The sequence below is a fragment of the Lontra canadensis genome, unplaced genomic scaffold (genome assembly GCF_010015895.1).
Source record: "Lontra canadensis isolate GAN:19392208 unplaced genomic scaffold, GSC_riverotter_1.0 scaffold14, whole genome shotgun sequence".
Classification (NCBI taxonomy): domain Eukaryota; kingdom Metazoa; phylum Chordata; class Mammalia; order Carnivora; family Mustelidae; genus Lontra; species Lontra canadensis.
Window position 1 is genome coordinate 24357763 of NW_022631008.1, and position 20752 is coordinate 24378514.

At 38.2% G+C, this 20752-nt stretch overlaps 1 protein-coding gene across 3 annotated transcripts in view; it reads right to left on the bottom strand.

Moving 5' to 3' along the window:
- Positions 1–852: 852 nt before the first annotated feature.
- Positions 853–20752, bottom strand: part of SEC63 (SEC63 homolog, protein translocation regulator) — a 71938-nt gene continuing 52038 nt past the window's right edge. For 2 of the 3 annotated variants that reach the window (XM_032858257.1, XM_032858256.1), the window contains exons 18-22: positions 20012–20170; positions 15556–15657; positions 12001–12099; positions 2106–2210; positions 853–1079 (exon numbers count right to left, since the gene is read on the bottom strand). In XM_032858257.1, coding sequence (XP_032714148.1) covers positions 936–1079; positions 2106–2210; positions 12001–12099; positions 15556–15657; positions 20012–20170 — 609 coding nt within the window. In that variant the 3' untranslated portion in view covers positions 853–935. The remainder of the gene's footprint in view (positions 1080–2105; positions 2211–12000; positions 12100–15555; positions 15658–20011; positions 20171–20752) is intronic. The other variant, XM_032858258.1, reaches the window with a different exon arrangement.

Consider the following 20752-nt stretch of genomic DNA (forward strand, 5'->3'; position numbering starts at 1 on the left):
TACAAACGTAAAATGAGTCAAACTTCTATTTTATTGACAGGAGTCCAAAATGAATACAAAAAGATGCGTCCTTTGTATGTTATGTTTTTTTTTTCCTTAAAAGTCTTCTGAGTCAGGTAGATTAAAAGCTAAGAATGTATTTCAGCTTTTATAGTGAACCTTTTAAAAAAGGTTTAATAAATGAGTCAGAGAACATCAGAGAACATATGGTCCCACAATCGTTTTTAGACCTATAGCTTATAAAAAGAATTAGATCCTGCACTGATCTGCTAAAATAGAGGCTTAAAAATGTTTTAAGCCATTAAAAGCAATGTTTATAATCTGTCTGATAACTCTGGGCAATTAAGAAAAGGAAAATCCCCAATGTAGCCCTCTATATTATATGGAATGTGACAGAATGCCAACTTATGACCAAGACAGGTAAAAATAAAAAGTTTAAAGCTATGAATGGAGCTGTTATAAATAGTCTTGTATCACTGCAAAATGTCAATAAATGAATGACAGAGCTTATCAAAAGATTAAAACTTGAGCAGATGTTACTTAAAATATTTGTGTGGTGTTTATCACACTTTAATGTTTGCTGAAAACTAAAGCTAAACAAAGAAAAACTGCTCACTTACAGACTGGTTTTCATGTACCTTTACTTTTACTGGGACCATAAATTGATCAGGTAATACACAGCCCACACTCTGGACAGTTATAACAAAGGGTTTATTATCGTTTGCCGATGAAATAAATGCACCATCCCATACCTGAAAGGCTTTAACAAGCCTGAAGCGTTTTTCAAGGCTTCCCCATGGCCTAGTTATATTATGCACCCATTTCTAGTAAAGAACTAACACCTCCCTCAGCATCAGTTCTGCACTGTTTCTGGTTTATTATACACTTCCGAAACAGCAAAGAGTTGCAAATACGTGGTCCATTCAGAGCACGGCTTAGTCATCATCTTCCTCCTCCTCTTCCTCCTCCTCAAAGCTATCTTCAAAGCCCTCGCTGTCCTCCTGGTCTTCATCCCCCTCTATTGCTGTATCCCACTGCGGATGATTTTCTGGTACAGGTTTAGCCTCATGAACTTCCAACTACAAAGAAGATTTAAATGCAGACATCAGAAATTTGGGGAAATATCTGATAAAGAAAAGGTTTTCTTTGACCACAGCAATTATAAAGAAATAGACCATAAATGGTTGTTAGCTCCAAATTTAACATATTTAAAATAGATATTTGTCCCAGAAATAAAAAGGTAATCCACTAACATGTGAATATAGTCAAATTTCTAATACGGTTTGACATTTTAATTCTATAGAAGCTATACTATGAATTCTGTACAATGAAAGATTAATTGTGATTCTTGAGCAAGAACACTGAGTTATGTCTTAGTGTGTCTGGTGTCTTAATAAGTCTGCTGAAAGAAGAAAAACTCTCAAGTATGACTTTCAAAAAGGTATTTTGTAGCCTCCATACTCATAAAGTACAATTCTATAAGCAATGGAAAGAAATACGGCACCCTTGCGGGAAAACACAGGCCTGCCTCTCCCAGCTCCCTTTACTCTGGGACTCCAGTGCACCACACAGTAATACTCCAACACAGCGTTTACACAACAGAAGGCCTTTTATGGTTTCAAGTGAAACTGGTAAACACTGACAGGAACGTACTTCAGATAATACTTAAAGTATGTAAGATGATTAAAAACAAACTAATCTCAGAAACTAATAAACACTCCAACAGAATCTGTGGGAAAATATGTGTACTTTTCTAAAAAACAAACATAAAAAAAAACCACCAAAAACAAAAACCCAGAACCCAGTTGATGAGGCCCTGTAAAGTCAGAGCATACTAGAGGATATTAGGAGTATCAATTAAGTAATCTATATTTAATATTCTAAATCAGTCTAATAAATTTATACTCAAGGTTCTAAAGCATCATGCTCCTTTAACTCAACAAGTTTAGTTTATTTAAAGAGTAGACCACTGAGTGTATCATATACAAAGTATGAGAGGACATCTTTTTCCATTATTCTACATTTCAGATCCAGAAATGCTTTCCTAGTATATTAAGCATGCATTAAACAGGCAACCATATTTATTGAAGAGTCATTATTCTTACCTTCAAGGGTTTAATCTGATCCAAACCCATATAGGAGTCTGATCTCAGAAACACTGTATACTGATAATTTCCAGGCTTGCCTGGTGCAGGAAACTTCAGTTCTACCTAGAATAAAAAAAAACAGCACTTAAAATCCTTATTTTGAGAAATGGAAGAAAGAACATCATCTAGGTCTTTTATTATATTCTTTAATAATAAACTAGTAAATGTGTTTCCCTGAGTTCTATGAGCCATTCTAGCAAATTATCAGACTCAAGGAGGGGGTCATGGAAACCCCAATTCATAGCCAGTTGGGTAGAAGTACAGACAACTTGAGACTTGCAACTGGCATTCTGAAGCACGTGGTGAGGGGTTGGGGGGTGGAGTCTTAAGGAACTGAGCCTTTACCCTGTGGGATCTGATGCTAACTCCAGATATATAGTGCCAGCATTGAGCTAAGATGCAGGACACTCAGCTGGTGTAAGAGACAACTGCTTGGTGTGGGGAAAAACCCACACACCTGGTGTCAAAAGTGTTGTGTGACAGTAGTGTGAGTAAATGAGAAACACACAGAAATGAGTTTTTCCTTTACAAATGCCCAGTGCTGGAAATAACCACATGATTTCACTCATATGTGGAATCTAAAAACAAAACAAATGAATAAACAAACAAAAAACAGAATCTGATCTATAAATACAGAGAAGAAACTGATGGTTGACAGAGGGAATGTTGGGGGGATGAGGGGATGAGCAAAATGGGTGAAGGGGAATGGGAAATACAGGCTTCCAGTTATGGAATTAATAAGTCATGTAACCAAAAGGTACAGCATAGAAAACAGAGTCAATAATATTGTAATAGCACTGTATGGTGACAGACAATAGCTATAGCTATACTCATTGTGAACATAGTATAACAAATAGAGAAGCTGAATCACTGTTATATACCTGAAATTAATGTAACATTGTATGTCAACTATACTCAAATGAAAGAAATTTTTTAAAATGTGCCTAGTGCCTTAAAATGTCAAGAAGATACTTATTTCCTTTTAAATCATAAGCTTCATACACAAAGAGTTACAAACTCTTAAAAATTTCAATTCCAGGGAAAGAAGATGGCAGGGAAGTAGAATCCTAGGTTCACAACAACCCATGAACACAACTAGATACCATCTAATCATTCTAAATACCGTGGCAATCAAAGAACTAAGGGCTGTGAGAGAAGAGGCCATGTCGAAGATTAGGTAGGGAGTGTAGAGACACAGTTTGGAATAGAAATGGATCATGGCCACTGTAGCAGGGAGGGAGCAGCAGTTGGAGAGAAGGGCATGAGACAACCTAGCACACAGGGGGAGTGCACGGGGAAAAGGAATTCCCATAGCAATGGGCTTAGAGAGCAAGACAGCAAATTTTGTGAATTCTTGCAACCAGCAGGGCTTAAAGCCTGGAGCTTTATTTATTATTATATAAAAAACTAAAGATTTTTATTTATTTATTTGATAGAGAGAGAGAGTACAAGCAGGGGGAGCAACAGGGAGAGGGGAAGCAGGCTCCTGCTGAGCAGAAAGCAGGATGTGGGGTTCAATCCCAGGACTCTGGGATCATGACCTGAGCTGAAGGCAGACAATTAACCAACTGAGCCATCCAGGCGCCCCAAGGCTGGAGTTTTAAAGGTCAGCGTGCTTGGCTCTGGGAGAGCTCAGAGGGCACTGGGGCTGCTCTCAGAGAAAAGGCAGGGCAAACAGTCCATGGACATATAGCATGGAAACAGCGACCTGAAAAAGTGCATGGGGCACACAGTGGGGAGGGCATTCACTCATCTCAGAGGGCACCACAGAGAGACCCCACCCTGGGGCCATTACCCCCACCCTCACCCCTCAGCACAAGAGAGGGCCACCTGCAGGAAGCAGCGATGGGCCGATACTCACTACCTAACTTGCTTACACCAAGCCCCCAAACACCTGTACTCCAGTGGAACCACCCCTCCCAGTCACACTTGCCTCAGTCCCAGCACAGTGGGCCCCAAGTTTGGCAGGGCCTCAGTTCCTACAGTGGTGGCAACAGGACTTTCACAAGCAGACCAGAACAGACCTAGTTAAAACTTGCCACATTCAGGCCAGGGACCAAACATTGCCCACCAAGAGGAAAAGGGACCCTCTGCAGACAACTGGCCTGAAAAATAAAGCAGCCAGAACACAAAAGCAAAGCCCACACAGCACACATTGGGAGACGCCAGGCCCTAGGGAACAAGGGACACTACACTGTAGAGCACTACAGGACTTCCTCTAAGTAAAGCCATTACTCTCAAGAACAGGAGACATAGCTGACTTTCCTACACAGAGAAACAGGCACAGAGACACAGACAAAATGAGAAGACAGAGGAATCTCTCCTAAAAGAAAGAAAAGGACGAGGCCATGGCAGATGATCTAAGCAAAACAGATGTAAGGAACACGCCTGGTAGAGAACCTAAAGCAATGATCATAAGGATACTCACTGGGCTTGAGTGAAGAGTGGAAGACTTCAGTGAGACCATTAACACAGAGATAAGGAATAACAGAGCAGAGATAAGGAGCTCAATAAAAAAATTAGACACACTTGATGGAATGAATGGCAGGGTGGGAGCAGCAGAGGAACAAATTAATGACCCAGAAGACTAAAGAAAACAATAAACAGATCAATGAAATGAAGAGTTGGTCCTTAAAAAACAATCAAACAATAAAACTGATAAACCTCTACCCAGTTATCAAGAAAAAGACCCAAATACATAAAATTGCAAATGAAGAAGGAGAAATTAACAACCACCACCACAGAAATACAATTATAAGAGATTATTATGAAAAACTATGTGCCAACAAATTGGGACAACCTAGAAAAAATGGATGAATTCCTAGAGCCATATAGCCCACCAAAACTAAAACAGGAAGAAATAGGAAAACTTGAACAGAATGACAACCAGAAAAGAAATTGAATCAGTAATCAAAAAACAAGTCCAGGACCAGATTTCTACTAAACATAAAGAAGAGTTACTACCTATTCTCAAACAATTCCAAAAAATAGAAAAGGACGGGAAACTTCCAAATTCATTCTAGGACAGCATTACCCTCATACCAAAACCAAATGAAAATAACACAAAAAAAGAGAACTACAGGCCAATACTTCTAATGAAAACAAGCAAAAATCCTCAATAAAATACTAGCAAAATGAATCCAACAATACACTAAAAAATCATTCACCATGAAGAAGTGGGATTTTTTCCTTGGGTTGCAAGGTTGGTTCAATATTCTCAAGCCAATGGGATACATCACATTAATAAGAGAAAGGATAAAAGCTATATGATCATTCCAATAGACACAGAAATAGCATCTGACAAAGTAAAACATCCATTCATGATAAAAACCCTCAACAAGGGGCACCAGAGTGGCTCAGTCAGTTAAATGTCTGACTCTTGATCTCAGTTCAGGGTCATGAGTTCAAGCCCTGCATTGGGCTCTGTGCTGGGTGGGGAGCCTACTTAAAAACAAAACAACACAAAACCAAAAAAACCCTCAATAAAATAGGTGTAGAGGGAACATACCTCAACATAATAAAGGTCAGCCATATATGCAAAACCCCAATGCTAGCACCATCATCAATGGAGTAAAACTGAGAGCCTTGCTCCTAACGTGAAGAAGACAAGAATGTCTACTCTCATCACTTTTATTCAACATAGTACCGGAAGTCCTAGCTACAACAATCAGACAACAGAAAGAAATAAAAGGCATCCAAATTGGTAAGAAAGAAATCTTTCAGTATGTGCCGATGACATCATACTATACATAGAAAACCCAAAAGACTCCATCAAAAAACTGCTAGAACTAATAAAGTTGTAGGCTACAAAATCAACGTACAGAAATCTGCTGCATTTCTATACACCAAAAATGAAGCAGCAGAAAGAGAAATTAAGGAATCAATCCCATTTACAACTGTATCAAAAGCAGTAAAATACCCAGTAATAAATCTAACCAAGGATGTTTATTCCTATACTCTGAAAACTATAAAACACTGAGGAAAGAAACTGAAGACACAAAGAAATGGAAAGACATTCTAGGCTCCTGGATTGGAAGAACAAATATTGTTACAATGTCTATACTACCCAAAGCAATCTACACATTCAATGCAATCCCTACCAAAATACTAACAGCATTTTTCCAGAACCAGAACAAATATCCTAAAATTTATATGGAACCACAAAGACCCTGCCAAAGTAATACTGAAAAAGAAAAGCAAAGCTGGGGGCATCACAATTCCAGAGTTCAAGTTATATTACAAAGCTGAAGTGATCAAAACAGTATGGTACTGGCACAAAAACAGACACAAAGATCAATGGAACAGAACGGAAAATCTCTAAATTAAACCCACAATTATATGGTCAATTCATCTTCAACAAAGCAGGAAAGAGTATTTGGTGGGAAAAAGACAGTCCCTTCAACAAATGGTTTTGGACAGCAACGTGCCCAAAGAACCTGGACCACTTTCTTACCCTACATATAAAAATAAATTCAAATGGATTAAAGACCTAAATGTGACACTTGAAACCACAAGAATCCTGGAAGAGAAGACAGGCAGTATCTTCTTTGACATTGGCCATAGCAACTCTTTTCTAGATAGGTCTCCAGAGGCAAGGAAAACAAAAGCAAAAATAAACTATTGGGACATCATCACAATAAAAAAGCTTCTGCATAGTAAACAATCAACAAAAACCTACGGAATGGGAGAAAATATTTGCAAATGGTTTATCTGATAAAGGGTTAGTAACCAGTGGGGCACCTGGATGGTTCAGCTGATTAAGTGTCCAACTCTTGATTTGGACTCAGGTCACGATCTCAGGCTCATGGGACTGAGCTCGGTGTCAGGCTCCTCACTCAGTCAGCAGTCTGCTTCTCTCCCTGCTCCCTCTTCTCTCAAATAAGTAAATCTTAAAAAAAGGGGGGGGGAGGACTAGTATCCAAATATATAAAGAATTTCTAAAACTCAATATGCAAAAAACAAGTATTCCAATTAAAATGGACAAAAGAGAAGGTTCCATGCACACTTGAGAGGAATGAGTATTCTGTGTTTTAGGGTGGAATGTTCTGTATATATCTATGAGGTCCATCTGGTCCAATGTGTCATTCAATGCTCTTGTTTATTGATTTTCTGCTTGGATGATCTATTACTGAGAGAGGCGTGTTAAGATCTCCTACTATTAATGTATTCATATCAATATGATCAATATGACTCTTTATCTTGATTAATAGTTTTCTTATGTAATTGGCTGCTCCCATATTGGGGGCATAGATATTTACAACTGTTAGATCTTCTTGGTGGACAGTCCCTTTAAGAATTATGTAGTGTCCTTCTGTATCTCTGACTACAGTCTTTAGTTTAAAATCTAATTTATCTGATATGAGAATTGCTACCCCAGCCTTCTTTTGAGGCCCACTGGCATGAAAGATGCTTCTCCATCCCTTCACTTTCAGTCTGGGTGTATCCTTAAGTTCAAAATGGGTCTCTTGTAGACAACATATGGATGGGTCCTGTCGTTTTATCCAATCTGCAACCCTGTGTCGTTTTATGGGCGCATTTAGGCCATTCACATTGAGAGTGATTATTGATAGATATGTTTTTATTGACATCGTGTTACCTTTGAAGTCTTTCTTTCTGTAGACTGTCTCCATATTTCTGTTCAATGATATTCTTAGGATTTTTCCTCTTTTATAGAACCCCCCCCCTTAGTATTTCCTGCAGTGTCGGCTTGGTGGTCACATACTCTTTTCAGCCTTGCCGGTCTTGGAAACTCTTTATCTCTCCATCCATTTTGAATGTCAGTCTTGCTGGATAAAGTATTCTTGGCTGCATGTTCTTCTCATTTAGTGCCCTGAATACATCTTGCCAGCCCTTTCTGGCTTGCCAGGCTTCTGTGGACAGGTCTGACGTTATTCTGATGGGCTTTCCTCTGTATGTAAGGAGCTTCTTTGTCCTCGCTGCCTTCAAGAGAGCCTGTCTACAATTATGATTCCTCATTTTTACTATCAGGTGTCTCGAGGACTTTCAAGATTCTATAATCTTGGGGGGAGACCGTTCTGCCTCTAGTACATGAACGCTGGTTCCATTCGCGAGATTGGGAAAATTTTCATGGAGAATTTGTTCCACTATATCTTCTAGACTTCTTTCTTTCTCCTCCCCTTCAGGGATTCCAATAATTCTGACGTTGGAACATTTCATGGCGTCATTTATTTCCCTTATTCTGTTTTCGTGGCTTCTAAGCTGTTTGTTCCAGGCTTCCTCCTGATCCTTTTTCTCTGTTTGTCCTCCAGATCACTAATTCCATCTTCTGTCTCAGTTACCCTAGCTTTTAGAGAATTTAGATTAGACTGGAACTCATTGAGAACATTGTGAACATCATCCCTGGTGGCTTTCAGTTCTGCCCTAATCAATTCCATTTTGTCATCCATGGCTTTCTCCAACCTAGCTATTGCCTGGGTAATTGTTAGCCTGAATTCCCTTCCTGACATATTGTCTATGTCGATAGCCATTAGCTCTGTTGCAGAAGGCCCAGCCTCTGAATTTTTCTTCTGTTGGGCATTCCTCCTCCTAGTCATTTTGGTGAGAGATGGCTCAACGGATGTAGCTGGATGTATCGACTGTGGTGCAGTCATGAACATTGCTTCAAAAAAGCCATACAGGTGGCCAACAGATATATGAACAGATGCTCAACATGACTTATCAGGGACACACTGGTCAAAACTACAATGAGATATCACCTCACACCTGTGAGAATGGCTAAAATCAAAAATATACGAAACAACTGGTATTGCCAAGGATATGAAGAAAACAGAACCCTCTTGCATTGTTGGTGGGCTACAAACAGGTGCAGCCACTGTGAAAAACATCACTGAGGTTCTTCGAAAGGTTAAAAACAGAAGCACCCTACAATCTAGCAATCATATAACTGGGTATTTACCCAAAAAGTAAAAAACACTAATTCAGGGGCACCTGGGTGGCTAGTCAGTTGAGCATCTGACTTGGTTTCGGCTCAGGTCATGGTCTCAGGTTCATGGAACAAGCCCCATGTTGGGCTCTGTGCTCAGCAGAGAGTCTGCCTGGGATTCTCTCTCCCTCTCCCTATGCCCCTCCCCTTGCGCTCTCTCTCTCTCTCTCTGTAAAATAAATCTTTAAAAAAAAAACAAAAAACAAAAAAACCCACTAACTCAAGGAGATACATGCACCCCTGTATTTACAGCAGCATTTACAATAGCCAAATTATGGAAGCAGACCAAATATCCATCAACTGATGAATGGATAAAGATGGGGTATACACATACATACAATGCACTATTACTCAGCCACAAAAAAAGAATGAAATCTTGCCATTTGCAATGACATAGATAGAGCTAGAGCGTATAATGCTAAGTGAAATAAGTCAGAGAGAGAGATAACACCATAAGACTTCACTCATATGTGAAATTTAAGGAGCAAAATAAATGAGCAAAGGGAGTAAAAAAGAGAGAAAGACAAACCAGGAAAACAGACTCTCCACTACAGAGAACCAATGGTTATCAGAGAAGAGGCGGGCAGGGAATGGGTGAAAAGGTGATGGGGATTAAGAAGTGCACTTGTGATGAGCACCAGGTGATTAAAATAAAAACTTAAGGAAAAAATTTTGTTTCCACTCATACAAAGGAAGAATAAGTTATTAAGATGGCATTTGGATGTTCTGGTGATCTGTCTCCAATCTCCAAAATCCAGATTTTGTAGGCAAGGTTATATATTAAAACAACCAACTAGGAAAAATGAACTAAAAAATTCATGGGAATATTTTTTAACATTAATCTCACAATTTGACTTTCTAAATATACCATAAAACCCAGAAATCGTAAAAGAAAAAATTACTCAATCACACTACCAAAAAAACCCAAATAAATAATGTTTGTACTTTTGTTTGGTAAAAACAACTGCAAAAGGGATGTAACATTTAAAACAATTCCCCAAACCAATTAAAAGACCAATAACTCAACAAAAATGAACAATTGTCAAAAACAGACATAAAAATAAGTACAACTCAAATACACTGGAAGACGTTCAGTTTCACTCCTGAGATACAAAATTTATACTTACACTGAGTATAAGTAGCATAGTAAAAAGTGATTAAGGCAAGAATCATCAATGTATATTAAAATGAGCAGATAAAAGACTAGTAGAGAATTTTAACATAGTGCCCAAATATTACCTGAAAGATTAGAGGGAAAAAATACCTTTTATAGTAGAGAAAAGCCTTAATTAAATGTCTAATCATTGTATCACCAGTGTGGGGCAAAATGATATAATGTGCCCCATAAGAAGGTTATATTGCTTATGTAGTATTTTTACCAAAAATATTTAAGATGAATATAATCATGAGTAACCAATGAGATAAATTAAATTGATGGATATTCTGCAAAATATTTTGCCTGGATTCTTCAAAAATTTTGATGGCATGAAAAATTTAAAAACAAAACACCAAGAGTTCTAGAATAAAGAAGACTGACAACCAAATGCAATGCATGATCCTTGATCCATCCGATCCCTGATCCATCCGATCCTTGATCGGATCCTGAATTTTGTAAACAAAAAAAAAACTGTAACAGATACTAGTGAAATAATTAAGGAAATCTGAATATGGACTGCACACTAGATAAATACCATATCAATGTTAAATTTCCTGAATATAGTAATTTTATTGGGCTTATGTAGGAGATGACCTTTGTTTTTAGGAGATACATGTTTAAGTATTTAGGGTTACAATGTCATGATGTCTACAGGCACACATGCAGAGGAAGATATTAAACCATCTTAAATATAAGGCAAAATGTTAACTGATGAATAGAGATGAAGGATATGGGAGTTCATAATAGTATGCTTGCAACACTTCTATAGGTTTGAAACTTTTTAAAATAAAAGATCAGAGAGAAAAAGGTAAGGTGTATGCTATTTTGTATGCAATACTGGAGAAAATACATATGTGTATTTCCTTGTAATTTATATACAGTATTACATGAGGAATACACAAAAATTTTGTTTAACATCATTGGCCTCCAGGAAGGAAAATGGGTGACTGAGAGGGATGTTTCAATGGATGCACTTTTGTGTATCTTATGAAGTATTAACTAGGTGAATTTATTATCTGCTCAAAAATAGGTAAAACTTAAATTTAAAAAATAGTAATAAAACTGCTCTATCCAAGAAATATCCTTTAAGTTAATACTAACTCTAAGTGTCAAATAAACAACAACAAACTACTTCATACATTCACTACTTGGTTATAAAAGGGGAAAAATACTTTTGGATTAAAAATCAGTATCACAGAACTATCTTGAAATTCTAAAAAACCTTGCTCTTTCTAGAGAAGTAGCATGAAACAATGAAGAAAAACAAGATAAACAAAACATGCTCATCACGAAACAGTAGTGATGACATTACCAATGAATAACACCACATAATCAAAAATTCCACTCTAAAAATCTAATTACCAGTTCTTAAATTTGTTTTTAAGACCAAAGATATTTATCTTAGCACTAATCCAATGAGGATAAAAATCATAAATTTTTGTAAAATACAACTAAGTGCTGGACAGGAGAACAAAAGGCGTATGTTCTCAGACACTAACAGTAAAAACTCCCAAGAATAAGTTGAAAACAAGTTTTGAACACTGATCAAGTTGCCTACCTCTAACAACACTGTATAAATTTCTAATCGGCTACTCCCAAAAGACACTAAAGAACAGTTATAAAATGTGCCTTAACAAATAAAATACAATAAGCCATATACGATAAGCTGACTTCTAAGAAAGACTTTATGAAGAAGCATGATGGTGAGATGCCATATGTTTGTAAAAACTGAAATAATGTTGTTGGATAATTACCTCTTCTGTATCTTTTAGTGTACACACATGATATGGCATAGATATTAACGTCTGTTCCTTCCTATCTGCAATATAAAGCCACCACCATTCTTGTTTTTCCTGCAAAGAAAAAAAAAGTTTATATTATCAGAAAGAACTAGAGAAATAACTGTTCTACCTCGTGTCCTCTTAAACGTATTGTTCTGGTTTTATCACTGCAGTATTTCCAGCATAGATACAGTGCCTGGTACAAAAGAAATATTTAATATTTACTGAATGAATAAATCATTCTTACCCATTTGTAGATCTGCTGTCCAAAAGAATTCTGCATGTAATTTGGGGGTTTCAAATGGCCCCTTAAAAAGTCCTAATGATGGCCCTCTGTATTAAAAACCCCTGTATTAGCCTTAAATGACAAAAGACAGCCTAAAAAATAAAACATTATAAACCACACTACAATATCATCTAGCAAATAATCTTGGTAATCTTACCTAGTAAGAAGCAAAAGCCAGAAAGTAGGAGTGGAAGGGACTTGGGCAACCAAATCAGAAATCATTAAAATATATCACTCATAATAGAGCATCTCAGATTTAAAAGTCTATCTATACTCTTCACTGCACATGATTTTATTAAGTGCAGCATTTTTAGTAGAACCTCATAAAAGATTAGGAATAGAAAAAGAGGTCAGTAAAGAAACTGCCACAGAAGTCCATACAGTCTGGAAGCACCAAGCTTCAATGTACTCAGTGAGTACTGCTACGCGGGACACATCGATAACTGCTTAGTCATCTCTTGGTATCCGCTGCTTAAGAATTGGTCAGGGAAGACAGCTTTCTAAAATGGCTTAAAGAAAATGTTTTGGAACTAAAGAATAAACAAACTCTATTCTATTGTAAATACTCAACCAAAACAACACTAGACAGTTCTAAATTTTCAACTATCCAAAAGAAAGTTAAAAAAAAAAAAAAACTTTTTACTGAAAACAGTATCATAGGGAAAATGTCTTTTTAAGCCAAAATCACTCGCACTTCCTATTTTATTTTATCCACAAGACATTAAAATTTGATTATCTTTCTAAGAATGCTACACTAAGGTCAACTAAAAACTGTAAACTTCAAAGCACTACAACAACATTAATAAGCAGAATAAGTAAGTCAGAAGTACATGTTTAATCTAACTTCTGCTTAACCCGAGGGGGACTACCACAATAGATATATGTGTATATATGTGTGTTTGTCTCCATGTGTTGCACACACAAAGTGGGTAAAAACATAATGGACTCAAAGCAGGCCAGAGTCTGAGTCACAAGTACTCAACTCGGCCACAGTAACACGAACACAATGAGTGTGACTGTGCTCCAATAAAACGTCATTCGTAAAACAGGCAGGGAGGCTGACTTGTCTGCAGGCTGTTGTTTAGCCAATGCCTGTTTCAAAGCCACACAGACCTGGACTATTTCACTTCGCTAAATGTCACTTTTCTTCTCTGTTAAATGATGAGTGCCTAACTCGGGACATGTTGTGAGGATGAGCTGAGATAATACCAGCAATGTTAGAATGTCTAGAATACTGATCATGACAAATAATAATCATGGGGGCGCCTGGGCAGCTCAGTCCTTAAGCATCTGCCTTTGGCTCGGGTCATGATCCCACGGTCCTGGGAACGAGCACTGCATCATCCTGTCGTGGGCTCCCTGCTCAGCCAGGAGCCTGGTTCTCTACCCCTCCCGCGGCTTGTGCACACAAGCCCGCTCTGTCAATTAAATAAAAAAATCTTCTAAAAAAATGATAATCATGATTAGTAATGAAATGAGGTAGACACCTGAATCATTTTAGTTCTGACATTTCATTGTCTGAAATCTCATTACCAGAACGTATATGTAATATAAGAAGCACTCAAGAATGTGCAATTCTTCTTTACCTCTTCACTAAGAGAATGTCTTTCCCTCTGATCTCCCAGGTTACTTGATTAAAATGAGATTCATTCAAGAATAGTTATTAAGAAGCTAGTGAATATCAATCCATGGCATTGTACTTATGCACAGACTCTCTGATGCACATAGTAAAAGTGGAAAATACGTTGTCACATGAGTTATTTGCATCTTCAATGTAATAGTTTTTCTGCTGGGTGAGATTCCTCACCATTGAATGAGTTTCAGTAACATGTAAGTCAATTATAATCATAAAACTTAAAGCAGTTTAAGTGGGTAGGGAGGCTGTTAGGGCAGTCTGGAAGGTACATGGAAGGTAGACAGGTAGATGTTAGGAAAATCCTAAATAAATTTTATCTGATAAATGGTACTTTGAGATGTGTACAGTGCAGTTGTAGCTTAAATTAGAAAAAGGCATTTTCAAGGCTAAATGTTCTAAGGCAGTGAATGAACGTTTTGCTTATTAACTAAGCACAGTCTAAAATGAACGGTCTGTTATAAGGGTACAAATTATGCAGCTTATAACATCCCATGGCACTTTTAAAGCCAATCAATGAGTGGAATTCACTTGCTTGACTTCAGGAGCCTTGGGGTTGGCAGGCTACTACTGCAATGGGCAAAATGCCTTCAACAGATGGGCTAAAGCTCAGGACATGCCAGAAGATCAGCAAGCGCGTTAACATGGAATCCTGGGCTGACTTCTTTCCAAGTCAAAACAACAGTCTGTGCAGAGCCATTCATTTATTATTAGGGAAGCCAAATTACTTGGGAATTTTGCCTTCGGCAGCCCCCAGCAACTCTGGATTGACATTCTAAAGCAGAAAGCAGATTTATACATGAAATCACCTGCCAAACATGAGTGCTGAGCAGAAGGTTCTATGGCAAAGCTGTGAAGCAGTCTGTGGAACAGCTTCCCTGAACTAAGAGACAACCAGTTCTTGACCTCTGGCCATAGACAGAACTGTGGCAAAAGCAAAACCTCATGCAATTCCCAAATTCACTGGAAAGACAAAAAACTCAACATCCACAGTTGAGCAGGCCAAAAGCACAAACCAAATAAGGACAAGAGAACAAAGATCACTGATCAATCTGTCCTAAGCTTGGGGCTCAGCCACTCTCAACTCTTACAAACTTAGCTGGTCTCACAGCCATTGGCTATTCCCATGGACTGGGGCAATTACGAGGGCCAGAGCAACTGTAATGGCTCCAGGTGGCCAGTATAGGACCATCAGAGAAAACCCATGAGAAAAATATTTAAGAACTTTTTTCTTCCTACCCAAAACTTGACAGGCGTGAGGGATTCACAAAACCCATGTAGTCCTACGATGAGGACAAAATACACACTTGTCGGAAAGACTGCCTGAACTGCTAAAGAGAAATCATCAGCACAACCTCTAGTCATCCAGGCACAGAAAAGACAGAAGCCCAGGAAACCACAGAAGTACTTACAGAGTTAACAATCCCCCCATTAAACGACACGTTCACTAAATCTGATTCGCACTGAAAGGTATCCTTCAAAATGTGGCCTATCAAGAATGGGTCATCTTTAGCACATTTGAGCCAGTATACACCATAGAGGGATAACAAGCAACTGAAAAATACCTGAAGAGAAAGTAAATGGAGTAAGGAAAACATGAATAACTCACCTCAGGAAAGTAAAGACTATAAACAGGATGTGTTATCTTTGATTTGGTCTCCAGGAGAGCTCTCTCCTTTCGCTGTATACTTTGTTGTAATTCTTGCCACTCCTAGTAAAGTAAAAATCAAACACTTGAAATCAAGCATGTTTTCAATTATTCTCACTGAAGAGTTTCCATCCTTCTTCCAGCTATTATTCCTGACAATGCTAACTACCACCGAGTTCAGTCCCACAGACCTGATCATTTCCCTGCTCAAAACTGTTACAACATATTATTTCATAAATCAAATCTAAGCCCTTTAGCATGAACTACACAGTCATGATCTGACCTGGGCCAATCTCTTCAGTCTCCTGTCACTGCCTGTCTCTTTGCACTTTCTATTCTTTTTTTATTATCATCATTATTATTATTTATTTTGCACTTTCTATTCTTGTCACTTCAAACTACCTTGAATTCTCACCAAGCTGTTTCACTCCTCCTAAACCATGTTTGGATTTTTGTTTTCTCTTTCTCTAACCTGGCAAATTTCTACTATTATTTCTTCGGGAGCTGCTAAAACCTAAACCAGGAGCTCCTGAATACCAGAAATTACCCTCAACTGAGTTGATCATTCCCTCCCTTGTGCTATCACTGTACCTTGCACAAACTGTGCATAATCTCTTTTGTACCCTAATGTTTACTTACATGTCTGCCTTCCGCACTAGCCTACTATCATTCAAGGGCAGAAACTGTTTTACATTTGGCTTGCATTCCTCTCTCATCAAACACAGTGCTTGCCGTGTGACAGATAATGAATAACTGTTTGTATAATTATTTGACAACTGAATGAATGTATTTTTGGTATCTAAAGAAACTAGTCTGTCACCTCTCCTAATTCTAATACTATACTCAGAAAGGAGTATGTCAACTCTTTCTCAAAGCATGCCTAGAGAAATAATTCCCTTAATAGGCTTTAATTTCTTGGCAATCAATTTAATTCCCAAAGTACAAAAACAGTCAAGGGCCAGCAACTGCTAAAAAGTCATCCTTGTGGGCGCCTGGGTGGCTCAGTGGGTTAAAGCCTCTGCCTTTGGCTCAGGTCATGATCCCAGGGTCCTGGGATCGAGTCCCGCATCGGGCTCTCTGCTCAGCGGGGAGCCTGCTTCCCTTCCTCTCTCTCTGCCTGCCTCTCTGCCTACCTCTCTGCCTACCTGTGATCTCTGTCAAGTAAATAAATAAAATAAAAAAAAAAAAAAAAAAAAAAAGTCATCCTTGTTTTCCCCCACCACTCCCAATGGCAAACTCCCCACCACATTACAGCATACTTTACTTAACTGTACTTTGCACATCTGCGTGCTTCGCAGATATTGTGATTTTCACAAGGTGAAGGTTTGTGGCAACCCTGTGTTGAGCAAGTCTATTGCTGCCATTTCTCCAACCACACTCATTTGCTCACTTTGAGTCTCTGTGTTACATTTTGGTAATTCTTGCAATATTTTAAGCCTTTTTATTATATTTGCTATGGTAATCTGTGATCACTGATCTTTGATGTACTACAGTAACTGTCTGGGACAACACGAACCATGTTTTCGTAAGATGGCAAACTTAATCAATGTGTGTGTTCTGACTGCAACAACAATGGGTTGTTCCCCATCTCTTCCCCTTCTCCTTGGGCCTCCCTGAGACACAACAATATTGAAATTAGGCCCATTAATAACCCTACAATAGCCTGAGTTTTCAATTGAAAGGAAGAGCTGAGAGTCTCTCACTTTAAATCGAAAGCTAGAAATGATTAAGCTTCGTGAAGAAGGCAAGTTGAAAGCCGAGATAAGCTGAAAGCTAAGCCTCTTGTGCCAAACAGTTAGCCAAGTTGTGAATGCACAGGAAAAATTCTTGAAGGGAATTAAAAGTGCCACTCCAGGGAAGACACGAGAGGTAAGAAAGCGAAACAAACTTGTGCACGTGTGGAGAAAGTTTTAGGGGTCTGGACAGAAGATCAAACTAGCCACAATATTTCTTTAAGCCAAATCTTAATCCAAAGCAAGGATCTGTCCCTTCAACTCTATCAAGACTAAGAGGTGAGGAAGCTGCAGAAGAAAAATTTGCAGCTAGCAAAGGTTGGTTCATGAGGCTTAAGGAAAGAAGGCATCTCCGTAACAGGAAAGGGCAAGGCGAGGCAGCAAGCGCAGGTGTAGAAGCTGCAGCAAGTTCTGCACAGGATCCTGCTCGGAGAATCCAAGGTGGCTACACTACAGGACAGACTTTCAATACTGAAGAACAGCCTTATATGGGAAGAAGAGCCCATCTAGGACTTTCAGAGCTAGAGAGAAGTCAATGCCTGGCTTCAAAAGGCTGACTCTCCTGTTAGGAGCTAATGCAGCTGGTGATGTTCAGTGAAGGCCACAACTCACCGACCTTTCTGAAAATCCTAGGGCCCTTAAGAAATATGCAGAATCTCCTCTGCAAGTGCTCTCTAAATGGAACAACCAAGCCTGAAGGACAGCACATTTGTCTACAGCATGGTTTACTGAGTATTTTAAGCCCACTGTTGAGACCAACTACTAAAAATTGCAAAGTATTACTGCTCATTGACAATGCACCTGGTCATCCGAGAGCTCTGACGGAGACACAGTACGATTGATGCTGTGTTCACGCCTGCTGAGACAACATCCATTCTGCAGCAAATGGACCAAAGAATCACTACCACTTTCAGGTCTTACTAGTTTAGAAATACTTTTTTTAAGGTGATAGCTGCCACACACAGTGAGTGACTCCTCTGGTGGATCTGGGCAAAGTATAATGAAAATCTTCTCATTCGGCCTTTTACATGCCATCAAGAACATTTATGATTCATGGGAAGAGGTCAAAATATCAGTATTCACAGGAGTTTGGAAAAAGCTGATTCCAACCCTCACGGATGACCTGGAGGGGTTCAAGACTCCAGTGGGAGAAGTAACTGCGGATGTGGTAGGAACAGCAAGAGGTCTGCAATTAGAGGTGGTGCCTGCAGGTGGGCCTGCACTGCTGCCATCTCATGGGAAAAGGTTACTCTCATGAGAAGCTGCTTCTGGTGGCTGAGCAAAGACAGTGACTTCCTGAGATGGAATCTACTCCTGGTGCAGACGCTGTCAAGACTGCTGCAATGCCAACAAAAGATTCAGAATATGACAGAAACTTAGCTGATTAAGCAGCATCACGATTTGAGAGGTCTGACTCCAATTCTGGAAGTTCTACTGTGGATAAAATGCTATCCAACAGCATCTCATGCTACAGAGAAATCATTTGTGAAAGGAACAGTCAATGCAGCAAACTTTATTGTCATCTTATTTAAAAAACTACCCCAGTCACCCCAACCTTCAGCAAGCACCACTGAAGAGTTAGCAGCCATCAACACTTAGGCAAGAGTTTCCACCAGCAAAAAGTTTACAACTCGCTGAAAGCTCAGATGATGGTTAGCATTTTTTAACAATAAAGAATGTTTTAATTAAAGCATGTATGTTGTTAAGGCATGTATGTTAGACTACACTACAAAATAGTATAAACATAACTTTTATATCCAATAGGAAACCAAAAAATTCATTTGATTTTCTTTACTGAAATGTTGGTGTCATTGTGGTGGTCTGGAACTAAGCCTCCAAGGCATGCCTGTAATTCCTTATACTTTTATCCTTTGCCCTTTACTTTTTTATCCTCTTTTTTGCCTCTACCTGTGCCTCACAGGCTAGTCAGGGAATCCCCTTTTCTCTCCTAATCCACAAGGGTAACTTTTAGCCCAGTCAGAAAAAACAGAACAACACAAACAAAGGAATGGTTGATCAGTTTACAGACAATTTGCAGTAAGTTTCTAAGGACTCATTATTTGTCCACCAAACCCTCTTTTCTACAGCCCATCCAAAAATCAGGTACAACTTAATGCCACACCATGAGATTTTTTTTTTTTCTATTCTCTCTACCCTCACAATCTTAATAAGTCCCTTAGAGACTCCTCCTTTTCTTAATGTCTTATATACCTCTTGAAATAAGGTGGCATTCTGTAAATGTTAGTCTTCTCCTTAACCAACCTCTTGAGATTAGAATCCACAATAATGTTTCTTTACTTTTAAACACTACCTGGAACTTTTGAAAGACTCTTCTAAGTAATTGCTTAGACCATAACCCACCTTTCCTAATTGATTTACAGACTCAGCTCCAATGGTGAAAATTACTGTAAGACACAAAACTGACTTCACCTCAGATCTGCATCCTATACTAACAGCAATTTAAGATTTAAGAAAATTAAGAGAGCCAATCCTTGTTAGAAACTATTCTTTTTTATAATTCTGGCCACCATCCCACAAACATATTCTTGCAAAATAAGAGAAGATTATAAAATATACTGGTATTGTTTAAGACAAACATACAAACAAGTACACAAATGAAAAACAACAAAAAACGTAACTATCAGAGGTATATAATTCTAATTATTTAAACCTATAAGTCTTACTGCTTCATCATCTTTGTTCTGTTTTTCATCTTGCTCTCTATCAGAGTCTCTGTCACTACCATCATCTTTTTCACTTTGGGATTCTCTATTGGTTTCTTCTTCTTCAGAATCACTGCCTTTGTCAGAAACTTCTTCTTCCTCTTCCTTTACTGCAGCTTCCTGAAAGAAAAAAGCAACCACAGAAGTTCTGAATATCTCAGCGAATTCTGAGTCCCTGAAGCTAACTTAATGTCATTATAATTAAATTAGCTCAAGATTATAATTTCACTATTCATACAGAATTTTAAAGAATTATAAACACACGTATTTACAAATATGTGGTAATCAGACTAAAGACTTTAACATTTGGATTATTTGTCTATTGTTAGTTATTTTATTTACTTTTCATGTTTGTAAATAAAAAATAAAATAAAATAAAAATATTTTAAAACAAAATAAAAATTTGTAAAATAAAAAATATTTGTGTTTGTTTGTAAAGTAAAAAATACTTTATCTTTAAAGCATAAAGTATACTACTACCACAATGGCAACATGGCTCATCTTTCAAAACATCAAATATATAATACATATTTTTTTTAATTAAAGACTTATTTATTCATTTGAGAGAGTGAGCATGTGCATGTGGCACGAGCAAGGGGGAGGGGCAAAGGTAAAGAGAATCTCAAGCAGACTCCCTGTTGAGTGTGGAGCCTGAGGATACAGAGCTCCATCTCATGACCCTGAGATCACGATCTGAGCAGA